We start from the raw sequence: 26981 nt of genomic DNA, 5'->3' as shown, positions 1-26981 counted from the left end.
GTGTTAAATAATGAAGTACAAATACTTTACCTTACTTATGTCTAAATGTAGTGTAATCTATACTTATAAATCACACAATTATCTAATTTTTCTATTTCTCCAGTCCACCTAAAGCTTCTTTAATATATTTACATTCTACTGTATGCAAAATACATTCATTTTTAATAAGCATATATGCAGCTGAAACACTAGGGAACAGCCTAGTTCAAAATCCCAAATTATTTTATCAAAATTAACATTTTAATATTTTAACATTATAGTCATTATATATTTTAGAAAAATGTGTTTTTTTGGTAGTGCACTGTAGGACACTATAGGAAGCTTTTGTTCTTAATGGCTCTATTTTTTTCTCCTTACATTACTTTTACTTTTATACTTAAAGTAGTTTTAAAACCAGTACTTTTTAAAAACACTTTTACTTTAAGAGTAAAAAGCTTGAGTCAATACTTTTTCAACTTCTACAGAAGTATTTTATCAAACCCCAGTATCTACAATATACTTCTACATACAGAGTGGCAACAGAAGGAATAGAGTCTGTATTAAATATAGAACTACAAAGTAATCCTATATACTCAGTTAAGCAGGAAGTAGACAGTTGCCTAGCAATGTTGGCCCCTCCCACCTTAGAGAACCTTGGTGAACTGCTGTATTGTATGTTTCCCAGAAATTATTTCGATAAATGATAAATGGCACTAATGTAATGATAACATATCATCATAACAAAGGAATTACACATATTTAAAGACAATAAACTTTCATTCCATTCCTGTTCATGGGCCTAATTTTGGAACCTGAATAGTTTCCAGCTTGATTCAAAGTAGAGTATAGTCACATATATATATAGAGGCAGGGGAACCGTGGGTCTGCCCCAGCTGGCACGCATTGGACCAGCATAAAGACTTTGCCTTAGCCTTCATTTGAGAGGTATGTTGATGGTAAGAGGAACGATGAGGCAACACAAACCTAAGAGACACTGAAGTTAAGCGACTAGAGCCACACTGGGCTGTTACTATGTTTCTTTAAGTTTGTTTTGGGTGTTGATGGAGTCAAAATATATGTAAGTGCATTTTGTAAGTGCAAACACAATGGACAATATCACGATTATTAAATTGATTGAGGCCATGTATATTTATTGAATGATATGTCGATAATGTATTTATTGTGACAGGCCTAATTGTATGGTATTGTATGTATATAATAATGATGACGATGATAATTATAATGATCTGCGTGCATTATTACATTATAATATTATGTTATCTGGTCGTTGATCTCTATGATCTCTCTCTCGCAGGGAATCCCAGGCCGGGATGGTAAGGATGGCACTCACGGGCTGGATGGAGAGAAGGTGAGTTACAGCGTTTTTAAATCTATATATATATTTATTTATTTATTGTTTTTTTATTTTTATACAGTAGAAGCTCGTTCCATATAAACGCTGATAAACTCTGAACGGTTGCCGCAGTGAGTGTTATTTTATGGTTGTTGCCAGGGCGACGCCGGGCGGCCTGGTGTGCCGGGAGAGAAGGGGCCGAACGGTTTGCCGGTGAGTGTTGGAGTTTCTCTCCAGCGGTGATATAACACACTACTATTAATAACCCATCAACTTATAGTCTGCACTATTGGAAGAAGAGCTGTCTGTATTGATTTATATAATACAGAAGAAATCAGACGGCTTTTATCAGCATAAGGATAACAACGAAGAGTCTCAAATATTAAAATCTTCTATAAAGAATTCCGTATGGTCCATAAATCTGTTTGGTCATAAATATCTTGGGTCATTACAAAATATTATGAATAGTTTCATGATTCTTTGAATAGACGTGTATAACCCACACAGAAATTGTGTTTTCTGGATTAATCACTTTTTATTTTCCTGTGGTCCATGCGCCCACTCTGTTATGGCAAGCTGCATGACAGGGGTAGACAATGACAGGGTTGTGGACAGTTGACATGGACAGTGATATGGTAGACAATGACTGGGTGGACAGTAACATGGTAGACAGTGACAGGGTGGACAGTGACATGGTAGACAATGACTGGTTGGACAGTGACTAGGTGTACAAAGACATGGTAGACAGTGACAGGGTGGACAGTGACAGGGTGGACAGTGACAGGGTTCTGGACAGTAATGAGGTGGATAATGACATGGTAGAGAGTGTTGGAGTGGGCAGTGACTGGGTGGAAAGAGACAGGATGGAAAGTGACAGAGTGTACAGTGGCAGGGTGGACAGGGACAGTGTGGGAAGAGACATGGTAGACAATGAGTGGGTGGACAATGACTGGGTGGAAAGTGACCGAATGGACAGTGACGGGGTGGAAAGGGACATGGTAGACAATGGCGGGGTGGACAGTGACAGTATGGAAAGAGACATGGTAGACAATGATAAGATGGACAATAACAGGGTGGACATTGGTTAGGTGGATAGTGACAGGGTGGACAGTGAGAAAAGAGACATGGTAGACAATGACTGGGTGGACAATGACTGGGTGGAAAGTAACCGAATGGACAGTGACGGGGTGGGAAGAGACATGGTAGACAATAATAAGATGGACAATAACAGGGTGGGCAGTGACAGGGTGGACATTGGTGAGCTGGATAATGACAGGGTGGACAGTGTGAAAAGAGACGTGGTAGACAATGATGAGATGCACAGTGACATGGTATACAATGAATGGGGTAGACAGCGACAGTGTGGAAAAAGTACATGGTAGACCATGAAAAGATGGACAGTGACAGGGTGGACATTGATGAGGTGGATAATGACAGGGTGGACAGTGACAGTGTGGAAAGTGACGAGGTAGACAGTGACAGGGTTTTGAACAGTAACATGGTAGACAATGACGGGGTTCTGGACAGTGACAGGAGGGACAATGACAGGGTTCTGGAAAGTGACAGACTGGGACAATAACTGGGAGGACAGTGACAACGTGGACAATGACAAGCTGGTTATTGTCAGCCCTGAAAATTACAGGGTTTAGAACTATGACAGGTTGGACAATTTTAGTGAAAATTGGCATTTGATTAAAATATGGTTGGGCTAGAGTTGCAGAATTTAGCAACAGTTGATTTTTTAAATGATAAATATTCTTGTTCTACTTTCAAAGATATACATTTTGATTTGCTAAAATTATTTTAATTATTGTGATATTTTATTGTGACAGGGTGGACGCATGGACAGCTTATGTTCTACCCCTTTTTAAACTCAGTATGAAGATAATATCTGTATATAACTAATAAACCCAAACAAACACACAGTTTTACAGGTAGACATGCTCACTGATCTCTGACTTTGTGTATTTGAATGTATTTAAAGTTTTAATTGAGTATTTTAGTTTAGTATTTGTGAGACAGGCTGTGTAATTTGGTATTTGGTGACGACACTCTGTATGTTCCTGTTTGTTTCTGTGGGTTTCAGGGTTTGCAAGGAAAAGCTGGAGGAAAAGGAGCCAAAGGAATAGTCGTAAGTAGCTTTTTTTTTTACTTTTAGTCCATTTTTGGGCTTCAATAAATGTTTTTTTTGCTTAATTTTTATAGAACAGAAGAGAATGGAGACATAGCATCCATGTTTTCCACATTTTTGGTCCAGACTATGATGTACTAGACAATAAATATTAACATAAGCATTAATCCTAAATCATAAGAGCATTTTTTACTGAGTTTTACTGAGTTTTACTGAGTTTTACTGAGTTTTACTGAGTTTTACTGAGTTTTACTGAGTTTTACTGAGTTTTTCTGAGTTTTACTGAGTTTTTCTGAGTTATACTGAGTTTTACTGTGTTTTCCTGCAGGGTGACCCAGGAGAAATGGGAGAAGCAGGGCCATCTGGAGAACCAGGTATTCCTGTATGTATCTGATACGCTTCTGATTAAAAACTTTTAGAAATAATCTAATATGTTAGATCTGATGCACAGAAAGCATGAACATGTTAAATAGCATCATTTGTTAGCACTCATTAGCTGATTCTAGCTGAAATTCTATACAGAACTCTATTTAAATTCAATGTTTTTCATTATTTTAAAATGTTCTGTATTGTAGATTAATATTAAAGTCATCCAAACTTTGAAGAAAACACGTATGGAATTATTTAGTATACAAAAAAAGTGTAAAACAAACCAGAATAGGTTAATGTAACGTTTAACAGTTTAATTTTATAATAAAGTTCAAATTAAAGAAGAAATGTTTTTTTTTCCATACTTTCGCAAACAGCATTTCAAGAAAAATTAAAAGTTGAATCTCCACTCGATTTTAATATTTGTCCATTATTGTATCTTGTAACACAAACCTAATGGTTTAATCCAGCTTGAAAAATTTAAATATCTGAAGAAATAAAAAAGAAAATGTATTAAGGGTTTGTGAATGTGAGGGGCAGAGATGAAAATCCATCCAATTGTCTCTGTTTTATATTTTACATCCTAAAAGTATCTCCTCTTGTTTAGATGATCAATTTTGAACATCTCTGCTGGATTTTCTCAGTCAGTTTTATGAGGTAGAGTCACCTGGAATTCAGGCTTTAAGTTAACAGCTGTGCTGAACTCATCAAGAGTTAATTACTTGAATTTCTTGTCTCTTAATAAAGTGTTTGAGAGCATCAGTTAAAGTAAAGTAGTGAAGAGGTAGAGTTACAGGTATACAGTGAATAGTGAATATTTGAGTAATGTTCGAATCCAGATTATGAGAAGCAACAAAAGATAGTGAAGTGAAGAACAAAAATAAATGTCAGACCATAAAACTCTTTATGATGGTGAAACTGGCACTCATCAGTTACCACCAGCCTCAGAAACCACAAGTCAACAGCTCCCCAGATAAAAGCACCTTTTTGAGTATTTTAGTTTGTTTAACACGGTTTTTAAGGTACTACATGATTCCTTATGTGTTCCTTCATAATCTGATAGATCACTTCAATATTCATTTATTAATGTAGGAAAAATAAATAAGAACATTAAATTAGCAGGTGAATCCAAACTTTTTACTTTTTTTGTTTTTAGTTTAAAAAATCCATATTGTCATAAAAAGAGCCGTATTCTGTGTTTGTTTTACTATTTACTACTATTTATTCTGCAGATTTTATGCTTGAGCTAAATATTCTGAATATATTTTATATTTTATTTTATATTCTACTATATTTTTTTCAAGTTGCATAGATAAATTGTTGTGGTTTACAAAAAAATACAGAATTTCTTTTCTTGTTTTTTACTAAATGTTTGAAACTTTGACTTTTATTTTGTAGCAGTAGTATGTTGTCGTAAAAATACTATAAAAATATTGTGATACTATTTTAGATCCATATCGGTCACACCTAATGCTGGCTCATGACTTGCTTGATTTTTTACAAAAGCAAAAAGTGCAGATTTTGGAATTAAATGCCCAAATTTTGAGAAAATAGAGCTTGTTCTGTATAGTTTGCTCAGTATTGTAGGTAATACTACAGTATGTAATGAGTTTAAATGGTATTTAGACCTTCATACTATTACATATTGTGTAATATTGCAGATGTTTACTGTATTATTCATTTGATAGCCACATTAGTGATTATATCTTTAAATAACTGCTATTCCTGAGATAATTTATAGCCAGTATTCACTCAGCTTTGTTATCTCTGATGCCTTTAACAGGGTGACATCGGTATTCCAGGAGAAAGAGGAGAAGCTGGACCAAGAGGAGTTGTTGTAAGTATATAAAAGGTCATAAAAGGTCATCTAGACCAAACTTAAATCAAAAATGGACGATCTTCTAGTTCCCTTTTGGTTCCTTTATGCTGGATATTAGATAGGTAGATTGAGAGGGTTGGGTTTGGAGGAGGTTCTACAGGTTCTGTATGGATCCTGCAGCACATTTACTTACCCACAGATGTTGTTGCAGCTGGGCCTGTAGATCCTGTAGCTCCTCTACACTTGTATTGGTTAAAGCTGAAGCTGCAGAGTCCCAGCTGCTCCATAAATGCTGGATTAGTGATAAATCTGTTGGATACGTTCATGGGAAACCCTTGCTGTGTGTGGGTGAGCATTGTCCTGCTAAAAAATGCTGCTATCAGTTGGAAGTCCTGCTATGAGAGGATGAACACATGTATCTGCAGGATGATCTGCACAGATCACTGAGCTGATATTGTCTCTCGTATCACTACTAGTGGTGACCGAATGTCACTGTTGCACCCCCTCGTAAAATCCCTCAATTGTGCAGAATGTCTTTGTGAGCGCTTTTTTCCAAACCATTTAAACTATTTTCGTAAATTCGAGCTTGTAAGAACCATAGTGCTTCTCCACCAGTTTTATGCCCGAATCGGACTACACGATTTTAGCCCGATTTTGACCCGATTTTGTCAGAGCTGACAGATTTCCTGCGTCGGATCCGAATTTCTGTGTCGTTGTCATTGTCAGATTCTATCCTCCTCCCCTGTGATGACCTATGAACTCATGCAAGGACGTGGACGATGATTGGTCGGTGACTAATGTGTAGTGTTGCCAGTAGGGGTGGGCAATATTATATCATATACAATATATCGTGACACAGAAATATCATGATATTAAAAATCTATATTGTGATAATAGGGCTGTTCTGTCTTAAAAGTAGTCTATTATTTACTGTGAAGCTTTAGGTGTATTTATTGTATAGTTGTTTTAGTTTGCAGTTTATATTCATGCACTAAATATTCTGCAATATTTTTTGCTGCATTATATTATTTTATGCTATATTATTTATTTTGCCACATTATGATTATTCTGTTATACTATTATACTATATTCCTGAAATGAATTAATTATTTTTCTGTTTTCCTATATCGCCAAGTATATCGTTATCGCAAAAATACCCTGAAACATCGTGATATTATTTTAGAGCCATATCGCCCACCCCTAGTTGCCAGTTCTCTGAATACGACACAAAACAAGGATAACTGCTTAATCTGACATAGTGAACATCAGGGGAATTAAAATGCTGTGTAGTCTAAGCTTGGCATTAAAGTCCATCAACTGTGCAGAATTTCTTTAAGAGCGCTTTTCCACCAAAAGAATGTTTTTTGAATGCTTTCACCAGTTTTAGTGGAGCCGTCAAAATGTCACGCCATGCGTCATCAACAGGGGACGTTGCACAGCGGTTCCGGTACCTACTTTTGTTGGCAGAAACACTGCAAACGGTTCAAAATTAACTTTGCGAACCAGAGCGGTGCCAGTTCCACGTTGTTGGAAAATGAGTGCGCTATGAGTGCATCCTTGAGGCATGTCTAGCAGTCAACGAGCTCTCACCATGAGGAACACTACCCAGAATGAGAAGCTTCAGAATTTTTTTCAGACTGTTATAACAGTCTCACTACCATCACTTTTCTAGTGTTTAGAGTGTCTAGTGTGTTGCTAAAGGACTGGGCTGTTCCATCGTTGATGTCTATATATGTATAATACTGTATCTACTGCAGGTCAAAAGTTTTAGAACAGTTTTAGAACAACCCACAAAAAATTGGCTGAAAAATCCTGGCTTAAACGAACTTTCAACAGATTCAGTATTGAAGTTCTTTCCTACCTGAAAGTAGTGCTGGGCGATAAAACGATATCGATAGTTATCGAGGAAACTATATATCGCGATAAGTCGGGACGAGAAATTCGATAAACTAAATTTTCTATTTCCCGTTTAAGTAGCGTTGTGAAAAGGCGCAGCACGAGACCAGGCAGCACGCTGAACTGCTGCTCAGCCCAGTACAACCCCTCCCCTCCCCTCTCCACCATCCCCCTCCGCCCCACCCCCCGAGCCCCTCCACTCTGAACTCCTCACATAGCGGCTCCTTCTCTCCCATTTACTGGATAAACTTCATTTATACTATTCAGCGGCGCTACACTGGAAAACTCACCTTTTAAATATGAGGCATGCGTCTCCAAGATATTTAGAGAGGTGAGCTTGTTCAGATTTCTGAAGGCAGGTAAACGCTGCTCTGTTTGCTGCTAGTTAGATTAGCTTGTCTCCAGTTTAAAGTTAGCGATGTTTAGGTGTAAAAGGGATCTGTGCAATCTGTCATCATTAGCTAAGATGCTTTCACTGCTTTTTACATTCTAATAAACTAATGGGTAACGCACGTTAGCCGTGTTAATCCACGTTTCGTGTAAATTAAGGTTAACTTCAGCACGAGTGAGGGGTTAGTATATAAACACACAGAAAGGAAGCACTTTCCATCTTTTTTCCTAACTCTCACTGTTTCTGTTAGAAAACCCTGAGGGCAGCATTCTCCTCTGTCTTTGTGTTTTATAGTTTTTAACAGATAGAGAGTCTGTTATGCTGGATATTTTACTAAATACAGAAGATTATATAATCTGTCTAGCTGTATTTGAACTGAGCTAAACATTGCTGTTACTGAACTGGAGTTTTAAATACACTTAAGTAATGTAAGTCTAGTCTACTGAAAGCCAGTAATGTTAGTATAAATCTGTACTGCAGTAGAAGTGGATCATTTCAGAAACTTGACTTTATTCCTCCCACCTCCATTATAGGCCACTTTTTTTAAAATATTTAAATGTTAGCTTAATTTAAATGTAAAAAAAACTAAAGGCTCTTATTTAAAAAAAAACATAAGCAGTAAATTATCTAAAATTACAACAAATAGAAAATAGAAAAACAGTAAAACATATGTAATACATACTTTTTATATGACCAAAATTAAACTAGACTGAAATCTGACTAAAACTAATAATATCCGATAGACTAAAATGTAACTAAAACTATTATACATTTTAGTGAAAAGACTAAGACTGTATCAAAATCACCTGTCAAAATGAACACTGTGATATACTCTTGTATTTTGCTTTATGTAGTTGCCTGCATTCAGGGAGGGGAATGATCTTTTGATTAAATATAATTTTATAAAAATAAATAAAGTGTTATTGCAATTTAAATTAAACAGACATATAATGTAAAGGGTCTTACATATTTTTTAGTTTATATATTTGTCCCCTTTTTAAAATTAATTTAAAAGCTGTACCCACCTGGCAAGATGTTAACATCCTAGTGTCTGTCCACAAGGCTCTGAGCCTGCTAGTGATTTTGTCCATAACTCCCTTATTCTGTCACTTCTGAGTAAAAATAGAAACCTTTAAGTGTAACAGAAAGTGATTTGATTTATATCGTGATACATATCGATATCGGCTGATATGAAAAACTATATCGTAATAAGATTTTTTTCCATATCGCCCAGCCCTACCTGAAAGACTTGAAATCTCAAGTCATTCCATCACCTATTTTTTTAACGCAATCCATTTCTTCATATTTCTGGCATCAAGGAGGAAACGTCGCCCAGTGTCTTATCCATTTAGTCCAATGATGTTGTCCCTATCAAATTCTCTCAACTGTGCAAAATGTGTCTGAGTGCATCGTAGAGGCATGTCTAGGAGTCTAGCAGTCAACGATCTCTCACCATGAGGTGCACTACCCAGAATGATACGTTTTCAGACTGTTATTGCAGTTTTACTACCATCTCTTTTCTAGTGTTTGGTGCTTAGGGACTGGGTTGTTTTTATAGTTGATATCCACGTATGTGTAATACTATTTCTGCCGTCAAAAGTTTTAGAACAATTCCAGAAAATTTTCTGACACATCCTGGCTGTAGAGAACTTGAACTGCTTAAGTATTACAGTCTTTTCCAACCTAAAATACTTGAAATCTCAAGTCATTCCATCATCTATTTTTAAAACAATAAATTTCTTTCCGTATCTCCAGCAGTCGCACAGTGTCTTATCCATTTAGTCCAATGACGTTCCCCCTCTTAAAGTCTCTCAACTGGGTAAAATGTCTGTAAGTGCATGGTTGAGGCATGTCTAGCAGTCTACAAGCTCTCACCATGAGGTGCACTACCCAGAATGAGAAGCTTCTGAGAAGTTTTCAGACTGTTATTGCAGTTCCACAACCATCACTTTTGTATTTTCTGGTGTTAGCAACTGGGCTGTTCTATAGTTGATGTACAGGGGTTGGACAGTGAAACTGAAACACCTGGTTTTAGAGCACAATAATTGATTGTGGTGACGGACAGTTCTGGTGGAAACAGGAGAGTTGAGGTGCACATTGAATTCTGCGTGATTTGATCAGCCGTGGTTTTATGTTTTTTGGATACAATCCGGGTTAGCACCCGAACATCCCTTTCAGACAGCTTCCTCTTACAGCTTCCACAGTTAATCCTGTTGGATGTGGTCGGTCCTTCTTGGTGGTATCTCGCTGACATTACCCTGGATACCGTGGCTCTTGATGCATCACAAAGACTTGCTGTCTTGGACACAGATGCTCCAGCAAGACGTGCACCAACAATTTGTCCTCTTTTGAACTCTGGTATGTCCACATAATGTTGTTTGCATTGCAATATGCAAAGTTTTAGAACAACCCGAGAAATCAGTCAGGTGTCCTAATACTTTTGTGCAGAGCCCTGACAAATCCTGGGTGTAGAGAACTTGAACAGCTTCAGTATTAGTTTTTTCTTCCTTTCCTACCTGAAATACTTTAAAATCTCAAGTCATCCCATCATCTATTTTAACGCAGTTTGTTTCTACGCGTATCTTTGGCGGCGAGGAGGAAATGTGGGATGGTGTGCTGGATTCTGGGACCCGAGTGCCGATATCTCCAGCCCTGAGAGGCTATTCTGATCTCTCCTCCACGCTAACCTGTTTCTGATTGTGCTTCAGAGCTCAGATGAATCACAGCGAGAGGAATAACAGCCTGTTCCTCCGCGAGCGTCCCGCTTATTTAGCCAAATAAAACAATAGACTGTGATTGCTCATGAGACGAGGGGATGGTGAGGGTCAGGTGTTGCTAAGCAACACAAGGATACGAGCGTATCTCCAGGAGACACGGAGCATCCTGCTGGAGCATCTCTCGGACAGTGGAGAGCGCTGCAGGGGAGATGAGATGTTTCCGAGAGGAAGTAGAGAGAATTAGCCGTGGAGGAGGATTACGGCTCTAGATCAGATCTGACTTAGAATTTTTTTAAAGGTCATTTAATTCTGATAAAAGATCTAAAGATCTGTTGGCGAACTTTGTAGAGAAACTCTGAAGATTTGAAGCAGTGTTGCTTCACAATACGTAAACCTGCATCAAACCACTAGATCAGCTGAAGAAACATCATTTTGTTCTGCTGCTAAAGAAACCTAAACAGCACACAGCAGGATTAGCCAGCAGACTTTGTCTGAGGGAGGGATCTATACCTACTATACGCAGTTACACATGAACTAGCTTGTTCTTGTTTTGTCATTATGCACAAGCAAACCCTAACGGCTCATTCTGAAAGGGACTAAACAACTGGTAGGAAGATAGATAGATAGATAGATAGATAGATAGATAGATAGATAGATAGATAGATAGATAGATAGATAGATAGATAGATAGATACTTGAATAGATAGATATTGATTTTGAAGAAAATTAAGGATAGAGCTGATGAGATCTTTATCTATATGTGAGAGTTATTTTGTGTTAAGAATTTCATAAACATGTTTTGTATAAAACATATAGATCTATTCTAAATAAAAAGGGGTATAATATGTCCCCTTTAAACTGAAAAATATATTTACTACTATGAAATATTTGGGGTATACTATGATTTATTTATTATCCATTAAAATAAAAATAAGTCAGTATCCACTATGAATTATTTAGTACCTACTGAGTAATTCCATATCCACTATATCAACTATTTAGTGTCTACTAGAAAGTAGTATTTACTTGTAATTCTCTAAATTATAGATATTGAATTATTATGATTAAATCTGATTTTATTAATATTGAATATTATGAATTATTTGTTATACTATAAGTAAAATGTGTAATTTTTTATATATTTTTGTAGTAAGAGTGAAATTGGACTAGGCCACTAGTCTCAGTCTGGTGTTCTGGTGTTTTACAGGGAGCTCTCGGATTGGTTGGAAACGCTGGACCTCAAGGAGTAAAAGGATTTCAGGTTAGCATCCAGTGAACATGACAAGACACTGAAACCAGATCTATATATTGTAATTGTGTAATATCCATAGTTTATTATTTTATGGTGCTCTTTCTGTATTGTTTATAATCTGAGAGAATATTGCTGTTAAGTATTTAAAGTGAGGATCACTCTGACTGTCTTTAACAGGGAATTAAAGGAGCCCTTGGTGACCCAGGACTTCCAGGACCTACAGGACTCAGGGGGGGATTTGGAGAGAGGGTAAGTGAGGACAAACTCGAACAAATACAGACAAAACAAACACTATCACCAGCCATAAACACCGACAAACACTGAAACACAATGATGAACACGGACAGACCAAACTTTCAAACGTTTAAAAATATCAATTAGCCAAAGGCAAATACTTACGAAACACCAAAAAACACTGACCAACACCAAAAATACTGACTAATACCAAAGACACTGATGCACACCAAAAACACTGATTCACACCAAAAAACACTGACCAACACCTAAAAACACTGACCAACACCAAAGACACTGATTCACACGAACACCACTCACCGACACGACACCAAAAAACACTGACAAACCTTAAAAACACTGACAAAAATATCAATCAGCCAAAGGCAAATACTTACAAAACACCAACAAACAATATTAAACAAAAACACTGACAAACACCAACATACGCTACCAACACCACTGACCAACACGACACCAGAAATACTGACAAACATCAACACTATAAACACTGACTGACACCAACACCACTGACCAACACCAAAAACAATGACCGACTCACCACCAAAAACACTGAGAGACCTCATTACTCACACCAAAACACTGACAAACCTCCCAAATATTGACCAACAATTTGTCGATCCTTAAAAACACAGAGACCAACACCACTGACCGACTCACCATCAAAAACACTGACAAACTTCATTACTGACACCAAAACTAAAAACACTGACGAACCTCAGTAATGACCAACACCAAAAACACTGATCGACACCAAGACTAAAAACACTGACCAACTCGACACCAAAAACACTTGACAAACCTCAACACTGACCGACATTTAAAACACTGACACTAAAAACACTGACCAACACCAACACCACTGACCGACACAACACCACCGACAGCAAGAACACTGACTGACACTAAAAACATTGACTGACACCAACACCACTGACCGGCACAACAGCAAAAACACTGACATGCTATGAAAGGCAGCAGACACCAATAACAAGCAAATACTGATGAACACCTACAGACACAACCAAACACAGACAAACACTAATAAACAACTACAAAGAAACAAACCCACTGACACCAACCAACACTAACAGAGAATCCACAAAAACTGACACACAGGTCAAATGGCACGTCTTAAACTCCAGACTTAATCTGAAGAAGATTAATCAGATTATCACTCAAATTATAAAATCAGATCACGTTCCAGAAACACTCCAACATCACACACACACACACACACAGAGTGGGATTCTCTTTACTATTTTTACACCACCACACACACACTGTATCTAAACACACACACACACACACACACACACACATACACACACACTGAAGCTGAGGAAGGCACAGTTCCTCCTCTGCAGGTCGACCCTGAGTAAAGTTCTCACAGAGAAACTCTGAGAACCAACAAAGCCCAGCACTGTTTCACCCAGCCGGACCAGAACAAAGCCCGGCTTTATACTGCCTGCAGCGTCTGCACCACACACACACACTCTACACACACAACCACATGCACACACTCTATACACCTATACCTTGCCACTGATTTCTATAATAATAACATGTTGCTGTTAATTTATATATTTTCTCTCTCTCTCTCTCTCTCCCCCTCTCTCTCCCTCTCTCTCTCAGGGTCCAGTAGGAGCTTCAGGACCTAAAGGAGACATTGTGAGTTTTGTATAATTACTAATCAATTAAAAAAAATTGTCCATTATATTAAAATTTGTAATTTTTGTAAACATTTGTAATTCCACAAAAAATCCTGAACTTCTTGTAAATGAATAGTGAAGTGATCTATCAGATTATGAAGGAACACATAAGGAATCATGTAGTAACTTAAAAACAGTGTTAAACAAACTAAAATACTCTAATGATGGTCTTTGCAGTGACTGCACTTGAGGACACTTTTAAAGTACTTGAATTTTTTCTTTTCGGATTGGCTGTCATTTATTATTTCTTAGTAATTTGTTTCTTTATTTAGTTGAGTAGTTGTTGCTTCCCATAATCTGGATTAGAACATTACTCAAATAGAGCCATTCACTGTAACTCTTCACTACTTTACAACTGATGCTCTTAAACACATTATAGCTCTATCTGGACGGGATTATTTTCTAAGGGGGACGTCTGTGTAAAATATTTCACGCTTCTACTCAGTGCTAAAACTCCTGCATCTGGACTGTAATTGAAAAAACATGAGGACCAGTGAGTTTTTCTCTGCTTTCTCGGTCACATGACATCATGACACATGAATCTTGAATCATCACAACATCAGTAGCTCCTCCATTTCCACTCGCTGGTGTGAAAATGTGAGTTCAGCAAAAAACAGTAGATAATTCAGCCTGTAATTTTTTTTATCTCAGAGGACGTCTGAGAAAAACACATACATGATCGTTCTGGACGGGAATAAAATCACAGAGGATAAAAACCCCCCATTAAAGAAAAAATTAAGCCAGCACCCCCTGAGAAACTAATCCCATCCGGATTGGGATAAAGAGACAAGAAATTCAAGTAATTAACTCTTGATGAGTTCAGCACAGCTGTTAACTGAAAGCCTGAACTCCAGGTGATTCTACCTCATAAAACTGACTGAGAAAATCCAGCAGAGATGTTCAAAACTGATCATCTAAACAAGAGGAGATACTTTGAAGAATGTAAAATATAAAACATAATCTGGGTTGTTTAACACTTTTAATCTACAATTCAAAACACTGGTTTTAATGTGTTTCAAACTTTCAGGGTTCCACTACTGTTATGTATTGATATTATCTGATTTTAATGTATTAGTTTTTTTGTGTTTGTTGTTTATAGGGTATGGCTGGAAGTGATGGCCTTCCAGGAGAGAATGGAGAGACGGTATGTTCATCAATAACCCTTATATTTCTGTATATATACACTATACACTTTGTTCAAATGTTTATACTGCTGGTTAGCGCTGCTAACTGCGGCTAAATAGCGCTGCTAACAGAAAATTGATGTTCACTGATGGTGCGTTTTATAATCTAGAGCCCCATTAGTCCAAAAATTACGGTACCTGATTAAATACTTGATTTTAATTTAAAAAATTACTTATTTTAGTTATTTAAGTTAAAAATGCTTGGCTGCATTAAAAACGAGGGTTACCTTCAATGTATTCCCTAGTGAAAATGAACGTTTATTAAACAATTGATTCATTTGGGAAGTTGGGGATTTTATGCTTTAAATCAACTAATGCTAGTACAATATAGTATAATTAGCGTATAATTTTAATTTTATTGATATGTAATAGTATACAGGGGTTGGACAATGAAACTGAAACACCTGTCATTTTAGTGTGGGATTTTAGGTTTCATGACTAAATTGGAGCAGCCTGGTGGTCAATCTTCATTAATTGCACATTGCACCAGTAAGAGCAGAGTGTGAAGGTTCAATTAGCAGGGTAAGAGCACAGTTCTGCTCTAAATATTGCAATGCACACAACATTATGGGTGACATACCAGAGTTCAAAAGAGGACAAATTGTTGGTGCACGTCTTGCTGGAGCATCTGTGACCAAGACAGCAAGTCTTTGTGATGCATCAAGAGCCACGGTATCCAGGGTAATGTCAGCATACCACCAAGAAGAACCAACCACATCCAACAGGATTAACTGTGGATGCTGTAAGAGGAAGCTGTCTGAAAGGGATGTTCGGGTGCTAACCCGGATTGTATCCAAAAAACATAAAACCACGGCTGATCAAATCACGCAGAATTCAATGTTCACCTCAACTCTCCTGTTTCCACCAGAACTGTCCGTCACCTCAATAAATTATTGTGCTCTAAAACCAGGTGTTTCAGTTTCATTGTCCAACCCCTGTACGTTTCCCTATCTGAATAAGTGATGTGTGCACAGATGAGTTAGAAAACTGGGCTTAAGACTGAATATAAAGTCTGAAAAACAGAAATGGAACTGTTCTGTTCTTTGTTTCAGGGTCCGTTCGGTCCTCCCGGACAGAAAGGAGAGGTGAGTATTAATCCCCCCCCCTGATTAATGATGTTCCAGTACAGTGAGACGGACCCCAGTGTGTCTGAGAGAAAGGTTAACGCTGAGAGCTCATTAAAACCAGCTACTGTTTACAGGCTCCTTCTGCAGCTTCTCAGCGGGAAGCTGATCAATAACATCCACTGCTGAACAAACACTCTGCCTTTTAACTCTTTACTCTTTAATTCTTCTTCTAAAGCATAGTCAAACATGGGCTTGCTGACTGTACGATATTAATAATAATCACATTCAAAATGCAACTCGAAAACTGGAGTTTTAACTCATTCACTCACCCAGGTTTAGCAGGCTGAAGATTCGTCACAAGGGGGCGCAATAGATTGGTGCTTTGCATGTTGTATATGCACAACAGATACAGTGCCCTCTAAAAGTGTTAGAAACATTGAAAGTACAAAATAGGCTTGTCAGCAGTATTCATTTCATTAATGAAAACTATGACGAAAAACATTATTTGACGCCCTATTTTTCATGACTAAAATAAGACAAGAACTTAAAAATTAATACTTATGAAACGAAAACTAGGTCAAAATGTATTACACTAAAAACCATAAAAAATACACCATACATACATTATTCGACTAAACTAGATGAAATGTTGTTTTCGTTGACCAAAACTAGACAAAAAATGTGTGTTCATTGACTTAAACAAGACTACATTTATTTTCGTTGACTTATACTAGACTAAAATGTTTTAGTAAAAAAAAAAAAAACTAGACTAAAATGTTTATCTTCGACTAAAACCCAACTAAAATATTTGTTTATGTTGACTAAAACTAGACTAAATGTTGGTTGACTAAAACTAGACTAAAATGTTGTTTTCTGGAAACATTTGAGTTTGATATTAAAAGATAAATATGAGACAAAAGATCAACATTTTAGTTGTTATTTCCAGGTATTTACATCTAGATCTGATGCACAATTCAGAAGATAACACCTTCTGTCTGTGCTCTAATCGCAAACCCTTCAGTTCTTGTGACTTTCACACTGTGTTACTGTTCGGCAACACACAGTGACTAATTACACAATTTTTCACTAGGTAAAATCACGAAAACACTCCAAAAATAGGGTTTATTTTGTCAGAAAAACACAGGTGAACTAAATGCATTTAAGAGCAAGCAGTACTGTTTTACTGAATCTTTACAAAGGAGAATACACACTTAAAGTGAGTACAAAATTAATCAACTTTGCTTAATTGCTCTATATGAATACAGTATATAGCCATACTCAACTTAAGCCCTATCCGGACGGGATTAGTTTCTCAGGGGGACGTCTGTGAAAAAAATTGCATCCGGACTGCAATTGAAAAAACAGGAGGATCAGTAAGTTTTTAGGCATTTTTCTCGGTCACATGACATTGCAGCGTTCAGTAGCTCCTCCATTTCCACTCGCTGTTGTGTTTTTAACGTGGATCAAAGTGTAACTACGGTGTGCGGCAGTGGACAAATATCTATTTTATATATAGGCGAGGAGACGAAACTCAGAGATGTGCGTCCGGACGGGACTAAAATTACCGGAGGAGCACGAAAAGAGTTCAGAGAAAAACAGTAGATAATTCAGCCTGTAATTTATTTATCAGAGGACGTCTGAGAAAAACACCTACATGATCGTTCTGGACGGGAATAAAATCACAGAGGATAAAAAAACCCCATAAAAGAGAAAATTACCCAGAACCCCCTGAGAAACTAATCCTCCTGTTTGGATGAGAGCGGTCTCAAACACACTCACAAGAAAAACGTTTTAAGATGTGAAAAACTTGAATACAGGGTCAGTAATCATTCGGCCTTTCAGTGAAAAAAAAAAAAGCCCATAGTGAACTCTGCTGTTCTGTTATGATAAAAAATATCTCTTCATTTCAGTTTGATGCTCAATTTTTCCTTGATATTTAGTTCCTGAACGGCACTTGACCTCTGACCTGACTCCTTCCTCTCTATTACACACACACACACACTAATAAAGCACTGCTACAGCGCTAAACTGCTCAGTATGAACCAATTCCGCATGTTTTAAAAGCGCATTCCAGGTTAAACTGGATTAATTATCTTAATGGATGCCTTCTTAAGCTTTTGTAATATGATTTCTCCAGGGCAAACGAGAGAGTAAGTGAGCGAGAGAGAGAGAATGAGAGAGAGAGAGAGAAAGAGAGGGACAGAATGAGAGAGAGACTGAGAGTAAGCCAGAGAAAGAGAGAGAGAGTGAGAGAGAGGCTGGAAACCCTCAACGCCCAATTAATGTAATTACCCAGTCTGCTGTGATGTAAGTGACGCTGGCTCAGTAGTCTGGTAGCATCGCTCTGTTATTGTTCCTCTAATTAGCCACCAAGAACGACCTTCACATCTTTTTATATTAGGCTTGAAAGTACAGCTTCATACCGTCGCTATAGTCTTCTTAACTTTCAATAGAATCACATTAGGTAAAAAAAATTCAACTAAATTAAACTTCAAATACTTCATTTTTCAATGACCCTAACTATTTATACTACCACCATTTAAACAGCACAGTTCAGTACAAGCAGACTTGTCACCAGTGTTAATTTCATTAAAGAAAACTATGCCATAGAATATTCATTGACAACCAATTTTTAATGACTAAAATGAGACAAGAAATAAAAAATAATACTTAAACAAAAACTAGGACGAGGTTTAATACACTGAAAACTAGAGGTGTGCCAAAAAATCGATTCACATAAGAATCTTGATTCTCATTTACTACGATTCAGAATCGATTTAAAATGTCCCAAAATCGATTCTAAGGTCCAATCCCATTTCTTCCCTTGGCCCTACCCCTCACGGTAAGTTCACACTGCAGCGGCACGAAGCGTTTTTCGCTCCGCCTCCCACTGCCCAAAGCGACCGTGGCCGCTGCAGTTTGAACTTACCGTCAGACCCACACAGAGCGTAGGTGTATGAGAATTACCGGTAAGATGGCAGAACAAGCACTATATTACATTAGATTAATGTGTAGTTTTAATGTTTTATGGCAGAATGCTTCATAACAAGCATAAAAAAGATCGCTAGTAGTTAGTTTCAGTTTCTGTTAGCTAGCTAACTAGCTAACTTTCCAGTTCCACCTTAAATAACGCTACAGGTGGCAGCGGGCTGCAGCATTTAAGGCGGAACGGAAAAATAACAATAAGCTAATCAGAGCTAATTTCAGCTCCTCATCACAGAGGAATTAAGGAATGGACAATATGAATTAATTTCTCCACCTCCTGCCCCCTTTCTGAAGAAATACAACGACCTTAAATTAACTAGTTAATCAGCAGCTGCTCCTGAACTTTAGCGCTCCACTGCTATCCTCACATCAGCCCAGCAGCGTCACCTACACACCACCGCTAGTAGCCTGGTAATAAATCAGTGTTATTTATTATTTATTTATTGTTCATTAACGTCATTGTGATATCCCAGTGATTCCTCTGTCACTGAAGACCCACATTCCTGCACATTTTATTGTTTTTGTAACACATTACCTTCTCCAGGACCAGTGTATATTTTGGAGGCTTTTTTTTCAATAAGTTTTCAATAAATTTTTATAAATCAAATCGTTTTGAATCAAAAATCGATTTTGAATCGAATCGTGGCCCCCAAAATCGGAATCGAATCGAATCGTGAGATAGTAATCGATTCCCACCCCTACTGAAAACCATAAAAATGTGCCATACATACTTCTTATTCAACTTACTTGTCCTCAAATGAAACTTAAAACTAGACTAGTTTTTCCGTTTACTTAAACTAGACTAAAATGTTTGTTTCATTGACTAAAACTTGACTAAATGTTAGTTTTCTATGACTGAACTTAGACTAAATCGTTTTTCTTCCACTAAAACTAGAATAAAAGGTATTCTTTGAAGAAAACTAGACTAAAATGTTTTTGGTTTCATTGACTAAAACTAGACAAATGTTTTTTGGTGACTAAAACTAATGTTTTCTTCAACTAAAATATTTTTGGTTTTGTCAACCAAAACTAGACAAAAATATTTTTCTTAAACTGAAACTAGACTAAAATGTTTTTCGCTGACTAAAACTAGACAAATGTTTTTTGCTGATTAAATTCAACTAATGTTTTTGGTATTGTTAACCAAAACCTGACTAAATGTTTTTGGTTTCATTGACTAAAACTAGACTAAAATGTCAACTTAAAGTAGACTACAATGTTTTTGATTTCATTTAACAAAACTAAACTAAATTGTTTTTCTTTAAAACAAGATTAAAACACATTAACTAGGTAAATATAAATGTTAGCATGTACAACACAATCATCCCCATCTTATTCAGTTCACCATAATTTGATTATTTGAAATAACATTTCAAAGGCAGAGAATCGAACAAAATCTTGTTTATTTTCAGTCGTTTTTAATCCAAAGGTGAGAACAGTGAGAGATATGGAATAAAGAATGAATCAAACACAAGTGTACGAGACTCTCTGCAAGCTGCAGCAAGAGCAAAAGAGACGAGAGAAGGGGGACAAACAAGACTACAGTTACTGCAGCCTTAGCAACACTCCACATCCACTACATTTTCCACAATGCATTTCCAATACAAATCCAACAACAGACCATTATTTTAATGTGACTCATTCTGATATTATTTTTAATTTAATGACAATCATTTGTGGGTTTATTCTTATTTATCTGCTGTTGTTTGCCAATTTTATTTACAGTTTTAGACCTGTGCACTACGCAGGGTTTACCTGTGTGATTTGTTAAACTCTTAAACTTAAAAATAACCCCCCTGCATTACTGTTCACAGTCTGGAAAGCGTGGTGAGCTGGGACCTAAAGGAATTGTGGGACCACAGGGAGAAACCGGAGCTAGAGGTCTTCCTGGAAAGCCTGGTCTGATGGGATTCCAAGGAGAACCAGGTCTGCCTGGTGTCGCTGGAAAGCCTGGTGTTCCCGTGAGTAAAATACTGTGGAGTAAAAACAGAAAAAGTCAGACAGACACTAAAAACATGATAATATTCAGCCTCATTCAAGGTTTCAATGTGCGTTCACATTACCAGGCTGAACTGACTCAAATCAGATTTTTTCATGGCTGTGTAAATGCGCCAAATCCAGATCACATCCATGAGTCACTTTTATATGTGGTCCTAAATCGCATATATATATATCCGATTCACGGACATGCGACATGAATATGAACGGTCAAATCTGAATTCATGCGTCTTTTTGCTTCTATGCATGCTAGGGCTGCAACGATTAGTCGATATAATCGTCAATGTCGATTGTTTAAATATGTCGACTACAAATTTCATTGTCGACTAATCGTTAATTTGTAACAGTACCACATTACACACAGTGCTGGGCACAAAAGCGCAATAGGAGACTTAGTTTGTGTTTCCAGAAGTGTCTAAACACAACAGATTACATATTAAATCACTAAATATCAGTAATAATTTCCATGTTTAAACAACATTTAGCCATTAAAAATTCCTTTTAAATCTCATGTTCTGCTGTTTCTATCGTTTTTAGAGGGCAGAAATAATCGTTGACTAATCGAAAAAATAATCGTTAGATTAGTCGACTACCAAAATAATCATTAGTTGCAGCTCTAATGCATTAGCGCTACATGCTTCTCTCTCATACCCACACTGTGTCTCTGCAAAAAAAAAAAAAAACAGCAAAAGCAAACCGCCTGTCCTTTTTTCACCTCCTGGAGCTGAGCATGAACTTCAGAGCAGCTGTTTACTCTCCACTCCAGCAAAAGATGCTCCACATATGAGCTGCTAACTCATCCATTTCCCTTTATAAAGCTACGAGTCTCTCGTCTCTCTAATATGAGGGTTTTTTGTTGTTGTGAAGGAGATGTTTATACAGGTATCAATGTGAAGCATGTGAGACGGTGTTTCAGGAACAGATTCGTTCACATTACACACAGATACAGATCACTTACGTTTACAGTGAATGTGAACCGTCAAGATATGAGCAAAAAAACAGATTTGAGCAAAAAAAAAAAAAAAACAGATTTGAGCAACAAAAAAAAAAAAAAATTCAGATTTGAGCAGATGTGGCTTGTAATGTGAACGTAGTTTATATTGTCATTCACATCAAATGTGGTACATAAGGTGGAATAAAAGAGTAATCTCAAGAGTCCAGTTCCACAAAAAAAAAAAAATATATATATATATATATATATATATATATATATATATATATATATATATATATATATATATATATATATATATATATATTATCTAAGAAGAAAATAAGAATAAAAAGAGGTATTAGAAAAAATTAACCATTATGTAAAATATAAATATACATTAGATAGACATCAATAAATCAGAACAGTAGGAAAAGTGATTAACTCACTCAAATTATTCCTCGAGTACGTTCATTACCAAAATCACAGACATGAAAGAGACCGCAAAATCTTTTTTAGAAGGTTCAGACTTTATTTAGACTATTTACAGAAAGTAGAGTCAGAATATCGTCACATTTAAACAATAGAAGAAGAAAAAGAAGAGGTGTTGTGCTGAAATTCGTCTCCCATTGGTTGGCGATGTGCAGAAGCGTCACAGCAGTACGGGTACTATTAACTATTCTTTTATTAAATCTGGGCTCACCAGAAACTCGAGTGTTGAATAATAAACTAAATTAAATGTTGTTCCTTTTTTTCATTGACTTAAACTAGACTAAAATGTTTGTTTTTGCTGATTAAAACTAGACAGTGATTTTTTCCTTGACCTAAACTAGACTTACTTTAGACTAGAACTAGTAGCAACCAATTAACTCATGGGCAGAGTTATGCCCGGAGCAGACTACACGATTTTAGCCCGATTTTGTCGGCGCCAACAAAATGCGTGCGTTGAATCCGAATTTAAGTGTCGCCAGCAACAAAAGTCCGTGTAGTGTGACACAGTTAAAGAGCAGTAATTTGATGTAAGCGACGCCATCGGAGCGTCTGACGGAAAGACTAGCATGTTAGAAGTTTCTGTATTTTATTGCCTAGTTTGACATGCTTCTCCCCCGCGATGACCTACGAACTCACATGAGGACGCGGACGATGATTGGTCAGTAGTCAGTAGTGTTGCCAGTCCATCGAGAACGACACAAAACGAAGATAACTGCTTAATCTGACATAGTGAACATCGTGAGGGACAAAAATGTTGTGTATGACATGGCAATCAACGTATTGCCATTGGAAACGTTTTTAGACTTTATGATTATACATATAAACATCACTAACCGCATGTCTTATTGAATACTGTATGCGCTAAATATAGTGTAGGTTTATGTTTTCGTTATCTTTTGTTATAAAAAAAAAAAAAAAGTATTCCGTCTCCCAACATCTAGTGGTGAAAGGGATTTTTTCCCCCAAAACTTGAAGTTCCAAATAATATCATTGAGAATTACATTTTGACATGCCTGTCAAACCATCTTCATCAACTCTATACGGTTACGATTTGTTGACCTATACCAGACTTTTGAAGATTTTGTTTCTTGAACCCTCTGATAATCGCACTTGTATTAAAATGTTTTGTTTTTTTTATGTTTCCCTCTCAGGGACGTCTGTCAAGTGAACAACACATTCGAGAACTCTGTGGACCAATGATTGATGGTGAGAATCTTTGTAATATTACACACTCATCACCAAAAAAAATAGCTGCACTCAGAAGGTATGGGTAATATTCATTGAGCTACACATACAGAAGCAGAGGTTCCTAATGGAGTCCATCCCAAGCAGCTCCAATATTCTTGTACAGTTCCTGCAGATTGTGCATTAGGGGTATAAGAGTGCTAATAGCGCATCCAATAGCAAACAGTGATTTTGCTGCTGTCCTCTGTGCCTCCACAGGACTTGATTTGTTGGTTGTTTCCATCAAGACAAAAGTGGGATTCGTCACTGCTATTCTCATTTTGTCTTAGTTGAGACCAGAGGTGTCAACCTAAGTAGAAATGCTGGTTATCTATCTTTTACTGCAATAGTTGTTTTACATTTTCACACAAGTATCTAAACTTTCTACTCCTTACATTTTAGTAAAAACAGCCTCGTTACTCCTATTTCATTTCAGCTGGTTTTCATTCCGGCTTCTCATCGTTCAATAAAACCCCTATCCAGATAAATCTCTCCATCCAGATAGAGTGAATCTGATTGTGATTGGATGTAGAGAAGTATAAACATATACCATTCTGACTTACTCTGATCCATCACACCTGCACATGTCCCGCCCCCCTGAAACAGGGAACAGTCTAATGCATCCCAAATTATATTATCAACATTAACATTTTAATATTTTAACATTATAGTCATTATAGCTTTTAGTAAAATGTGTTTTGGGAAGAGGTAGTGCACTATAGGACTCTGTGGGCGTGGCCTAAGCTTTTGTTCTTAATGGCTTTATTTTTCCTCTTACATTACTTTTACTCTTATACTTAAAGTAGTTTTAAAACCAGTACTTTTACTTAAAGAATAAAAAGCTTAAGTTAATACTTCTACAAAAGTATTTTAAACCCTAGTATCGATCAGGGTTCATGCGGTCATGAAAAACCTTGAAAAGTCATGGAATTTAAAAATAGCAATTTTCAGGCCTGGATAAGTTTTGGAAAAATAAAAATACCCCAAAAGTTTTGGAAAAGTCCTGGAAATTTGCTCTACAAATCTTTGTGTTATCGATGGAGAAAATCTATTTTGAGCTACAAATACATCAGCTCAGAGTTAATTCAGTAATTTAGCCATAAACAATGAGACTCTCAGGATCTGATGCATTGATTTTATTATTAAAGATTGTGTGTCAAATGTATTATAGACCTACTATAATCAATTTTAATTGTAGTTTTAGTTGATATTTGTTTTTTGGTTGATGTATTGGTTAAAATGTGTGTTAACCCTGTCTATACTTCTACCTACAGAGTTGACTGAATTGAGATACTTAAACTTTATTTTGTTGGAGACACTTCCTTTTGGACAAATCTACATTTTCTAACTAAAAACACTGTCTCTTCTACTCTATTTTAGATCAGATGGCACAGCTAGCGGCTAATCTGAGGAGGCCCCTGGCTCCTGGTGCAGTTGGTCGCCCAGGGCCGGCTGGTCCCTCAGGAAAGCAGGGTGAAGTCGGGTCCATTGGCCTCCCTGGAGCTCGTGGACCTCCAGGCTACAGAGGACTTCCTGGAGAACTGGGTGATCCAGGTCCCAGAGGTAAGAGCAGTTTAAGAGAGATACCGTAATTTTAAAGGGATCTAATGATCAGGCATCAGTTACTGATATATCTGAATATCTGCAGGTGATGTTGGTGAACCAGGTGATAAGGGATCTGTTGGAAAAGCCATTGATGGGCCACCTGGAGACCAAGGAGAACCAGGTATGTTCATCCCCTATATCATACCTTTTACTCGTTTTACCTTGAATTAGAGCTGGGCAATTACTCGATTTTATCGACTAATTCGAATTTACAGTTAAGGACGATGTGTTTTTATGAAAATCGATTTTCTGAGTTTGAATTTTCGCCACCGACGCTCCCCTGAGCTTAGCCCCGCCCCTTTGTCCCGCGCGCAGAAAAACTGCTTTTATAATAACATTTAACAACACGGCAAAAAACTGATTTATGTAATTCACGTAAAAATAAAGTTATTTTGAGACGTGACTGCCTGTTTAAAAAGCAACAGTTGTTCATTTGTTGGAGTTTCATTTGTATCATTTCTACCATATTTAGAGTGTTTTTTACTCACTTTTTTCTATCTCACAATGTTAATCCTTTACAGCTTCAAAAACATGTATTATGCAAATTAGGCGATGACGTCATTTAGCGACTTTTAGGAGATTTTAGTAGGGGAAAAAAAATCTATTTAAATCGAAAATAGGATTTTTTTTTTTAATCAAAGATTTCTCTACCTGGAATGTTTTTATCATTTAAGTAATTATTGATAACGTCGGATTTTATCCAGTATGAATCTACAGTTTTTTTTATTATTATTTACTGCAGTCTAATAGTAACCGATCTGGGATGGTTTTAATCCAGTATGAATCTGCATTGTTTAACATTTTAGAGTCTTAAAACCTGTGGAAGAGTTTTTTCTGCAGTGTGGGTTGGTTTTAAAGTTTGATAGTAATAGCTGGAGTGGTTTTAATCCAGTATGAAGCTGCCATGTGTTAAGCTTTTACAGTCTGAGAGTAAAACTACACAAATATTAAAGTCTGAGAATAATAAATTGTGTTTTTAATTCAGTATGAACTTTATTTGTGTAGTTTTAACAGTCTGATAAGTCCAGTATGAACCTTTGGTGTGCTTACCTCTTACAGTCTAACAGTAATAACGGTGGAGTGATTTTAAAGTATGATTACAGCACTGTTTAGTTTGTATAAACTGATAATTGTGGAGTGTTTAATCCAGTATGAATATGCAGCGTTTTTTTTAAGGAAAACTCGTGTGAAATTCTAAATTTCATTCTAAAATACAGTGCTTTAAGCCAATGCTCCCAACAGGATGGCGGTTCTCTGGCACCGCCATCCTTAAAAATTAAGTCACGACAAGTCGACTGACGAGCACGAACAAATAGGTAGGATAGGGGAAAAATTAAATCTGTGGAAATTAATTTATTTTTTAATCTGTTCCACTATTCTACCTACTAATTTGTTCATCAGTCGACTCGTCGTGACTTAATTTCAGGATGGTGGTGTCTGAGAACTACCTACAAGGTACTGTGTGTGTAAACAGAGTTTTTTTTTTTTTTTTTTTTAAATAAACTAACTGTGCACTTTCTTAGTCCTTTAGTGTCTTGTTTCAAATTAAAGCCTCAGAATTCAGCCAATAAAGTGTGGAGCTACTTTGAGTTTGTTGTTAATGGTGCAAAAATAGCCATT

General features: G+C 36.8%; 3 protein-coding genes across 7 annotated transcripts in view; 1 reads left to right on the top strand and 2 right to left on the bottom strand.

Moving 5' to 3' along the window:
- Nucleotides 1-26981, bottom strand: part of LOC111191435 (suppressor of cytokine signaling 2) — a 202678-nt gene that overhangs the window by 32365 nt on the left and 143332 nt on the right. The window lies entirely within an intron of this gene.
- The window catches only part of col9a3 (collagen, type IX, alpha 3), a 56058-nt gene that overhangs the window by 26059 nt on the left and 3018 nt on the right, over nt 1-26981 (top strand). For both annotated transcript variants that reach the window (XM_049463129.1, XM_049463131.1), the window contains 14 exons: nt 1295-1348; nt 1493-1546; nt 3420-3464; nt 3793-3846; nt 5617-5670; nt 11864-11917; nt 12086-12157; nt 13799-13834; nt 14975-15019; nt 16112-16144; nt 20926-21072; nt 23684-23738; nt 25137-25319; nt 25405-25482. In XM_049463129.1, the coding sequence (XP_049319086.1) occupies nt 1295-1348; nt 1493-1546; nt 3420-3464; nt 3793-3846; nt 5617-5670; nt 11864-11917; nt 12086-12157; nt 13799-13834; nt 14975-15019; nt 16112-16144; nt 20926-21072; nt 23684-23738; nt 25137-25319; nt 25405-25482 (964 nt within the window). The remainder of the gene's footprint in view (nt 1-1294; nt 1349-1492; nt 1547-3419; nt 3465-3792; nt 3847-5616; nt 5671-11863; nt 11918-12085; nt 12158-13798; nt 13835-14974; nt 15020-16111; nt 16145-20925; nt 21073-23683; nt 23739-25136; nt 25320-25404; nt 25483-26981) is intronic.
- LOC107196930 (transcription factor-like 5 protein) overlaps nt 20498-26981 on the bottom strand; it is a 31098-nt gene continuing 24614 nt past the window's right edge. For all 4 annotated transcript variants that reach the window (XM_049463148.1, XM_022666458.2, XM_049463150.1 and 1 more), the window contains one exon: nt 20498-21084. The gene's annotated coding sequence lies outside the window, so the exon portion shown is untranslated. The remainder of the gene's footprint in view (nt 21085-26981) is intronic.

The sequence above is a fragment of the Astyanax mexicanus genome, chromosome 13 (genome assembly GCF_023375975.1).
Source record: "Astyanax mexicanus isolate ESR-SI-001 chromosome 13, AstMex3_surface, whole genome shotgun sequence".
NCBI lineage: Eukaryota > Metazoa > Chordata > Actinopteri > Characiformes > Acestrorhamphidae > Astyanax > Astyanax mexicanus.
This window is presented reverse-complemented; position numbering and strand designations above follow the sequence as displayed.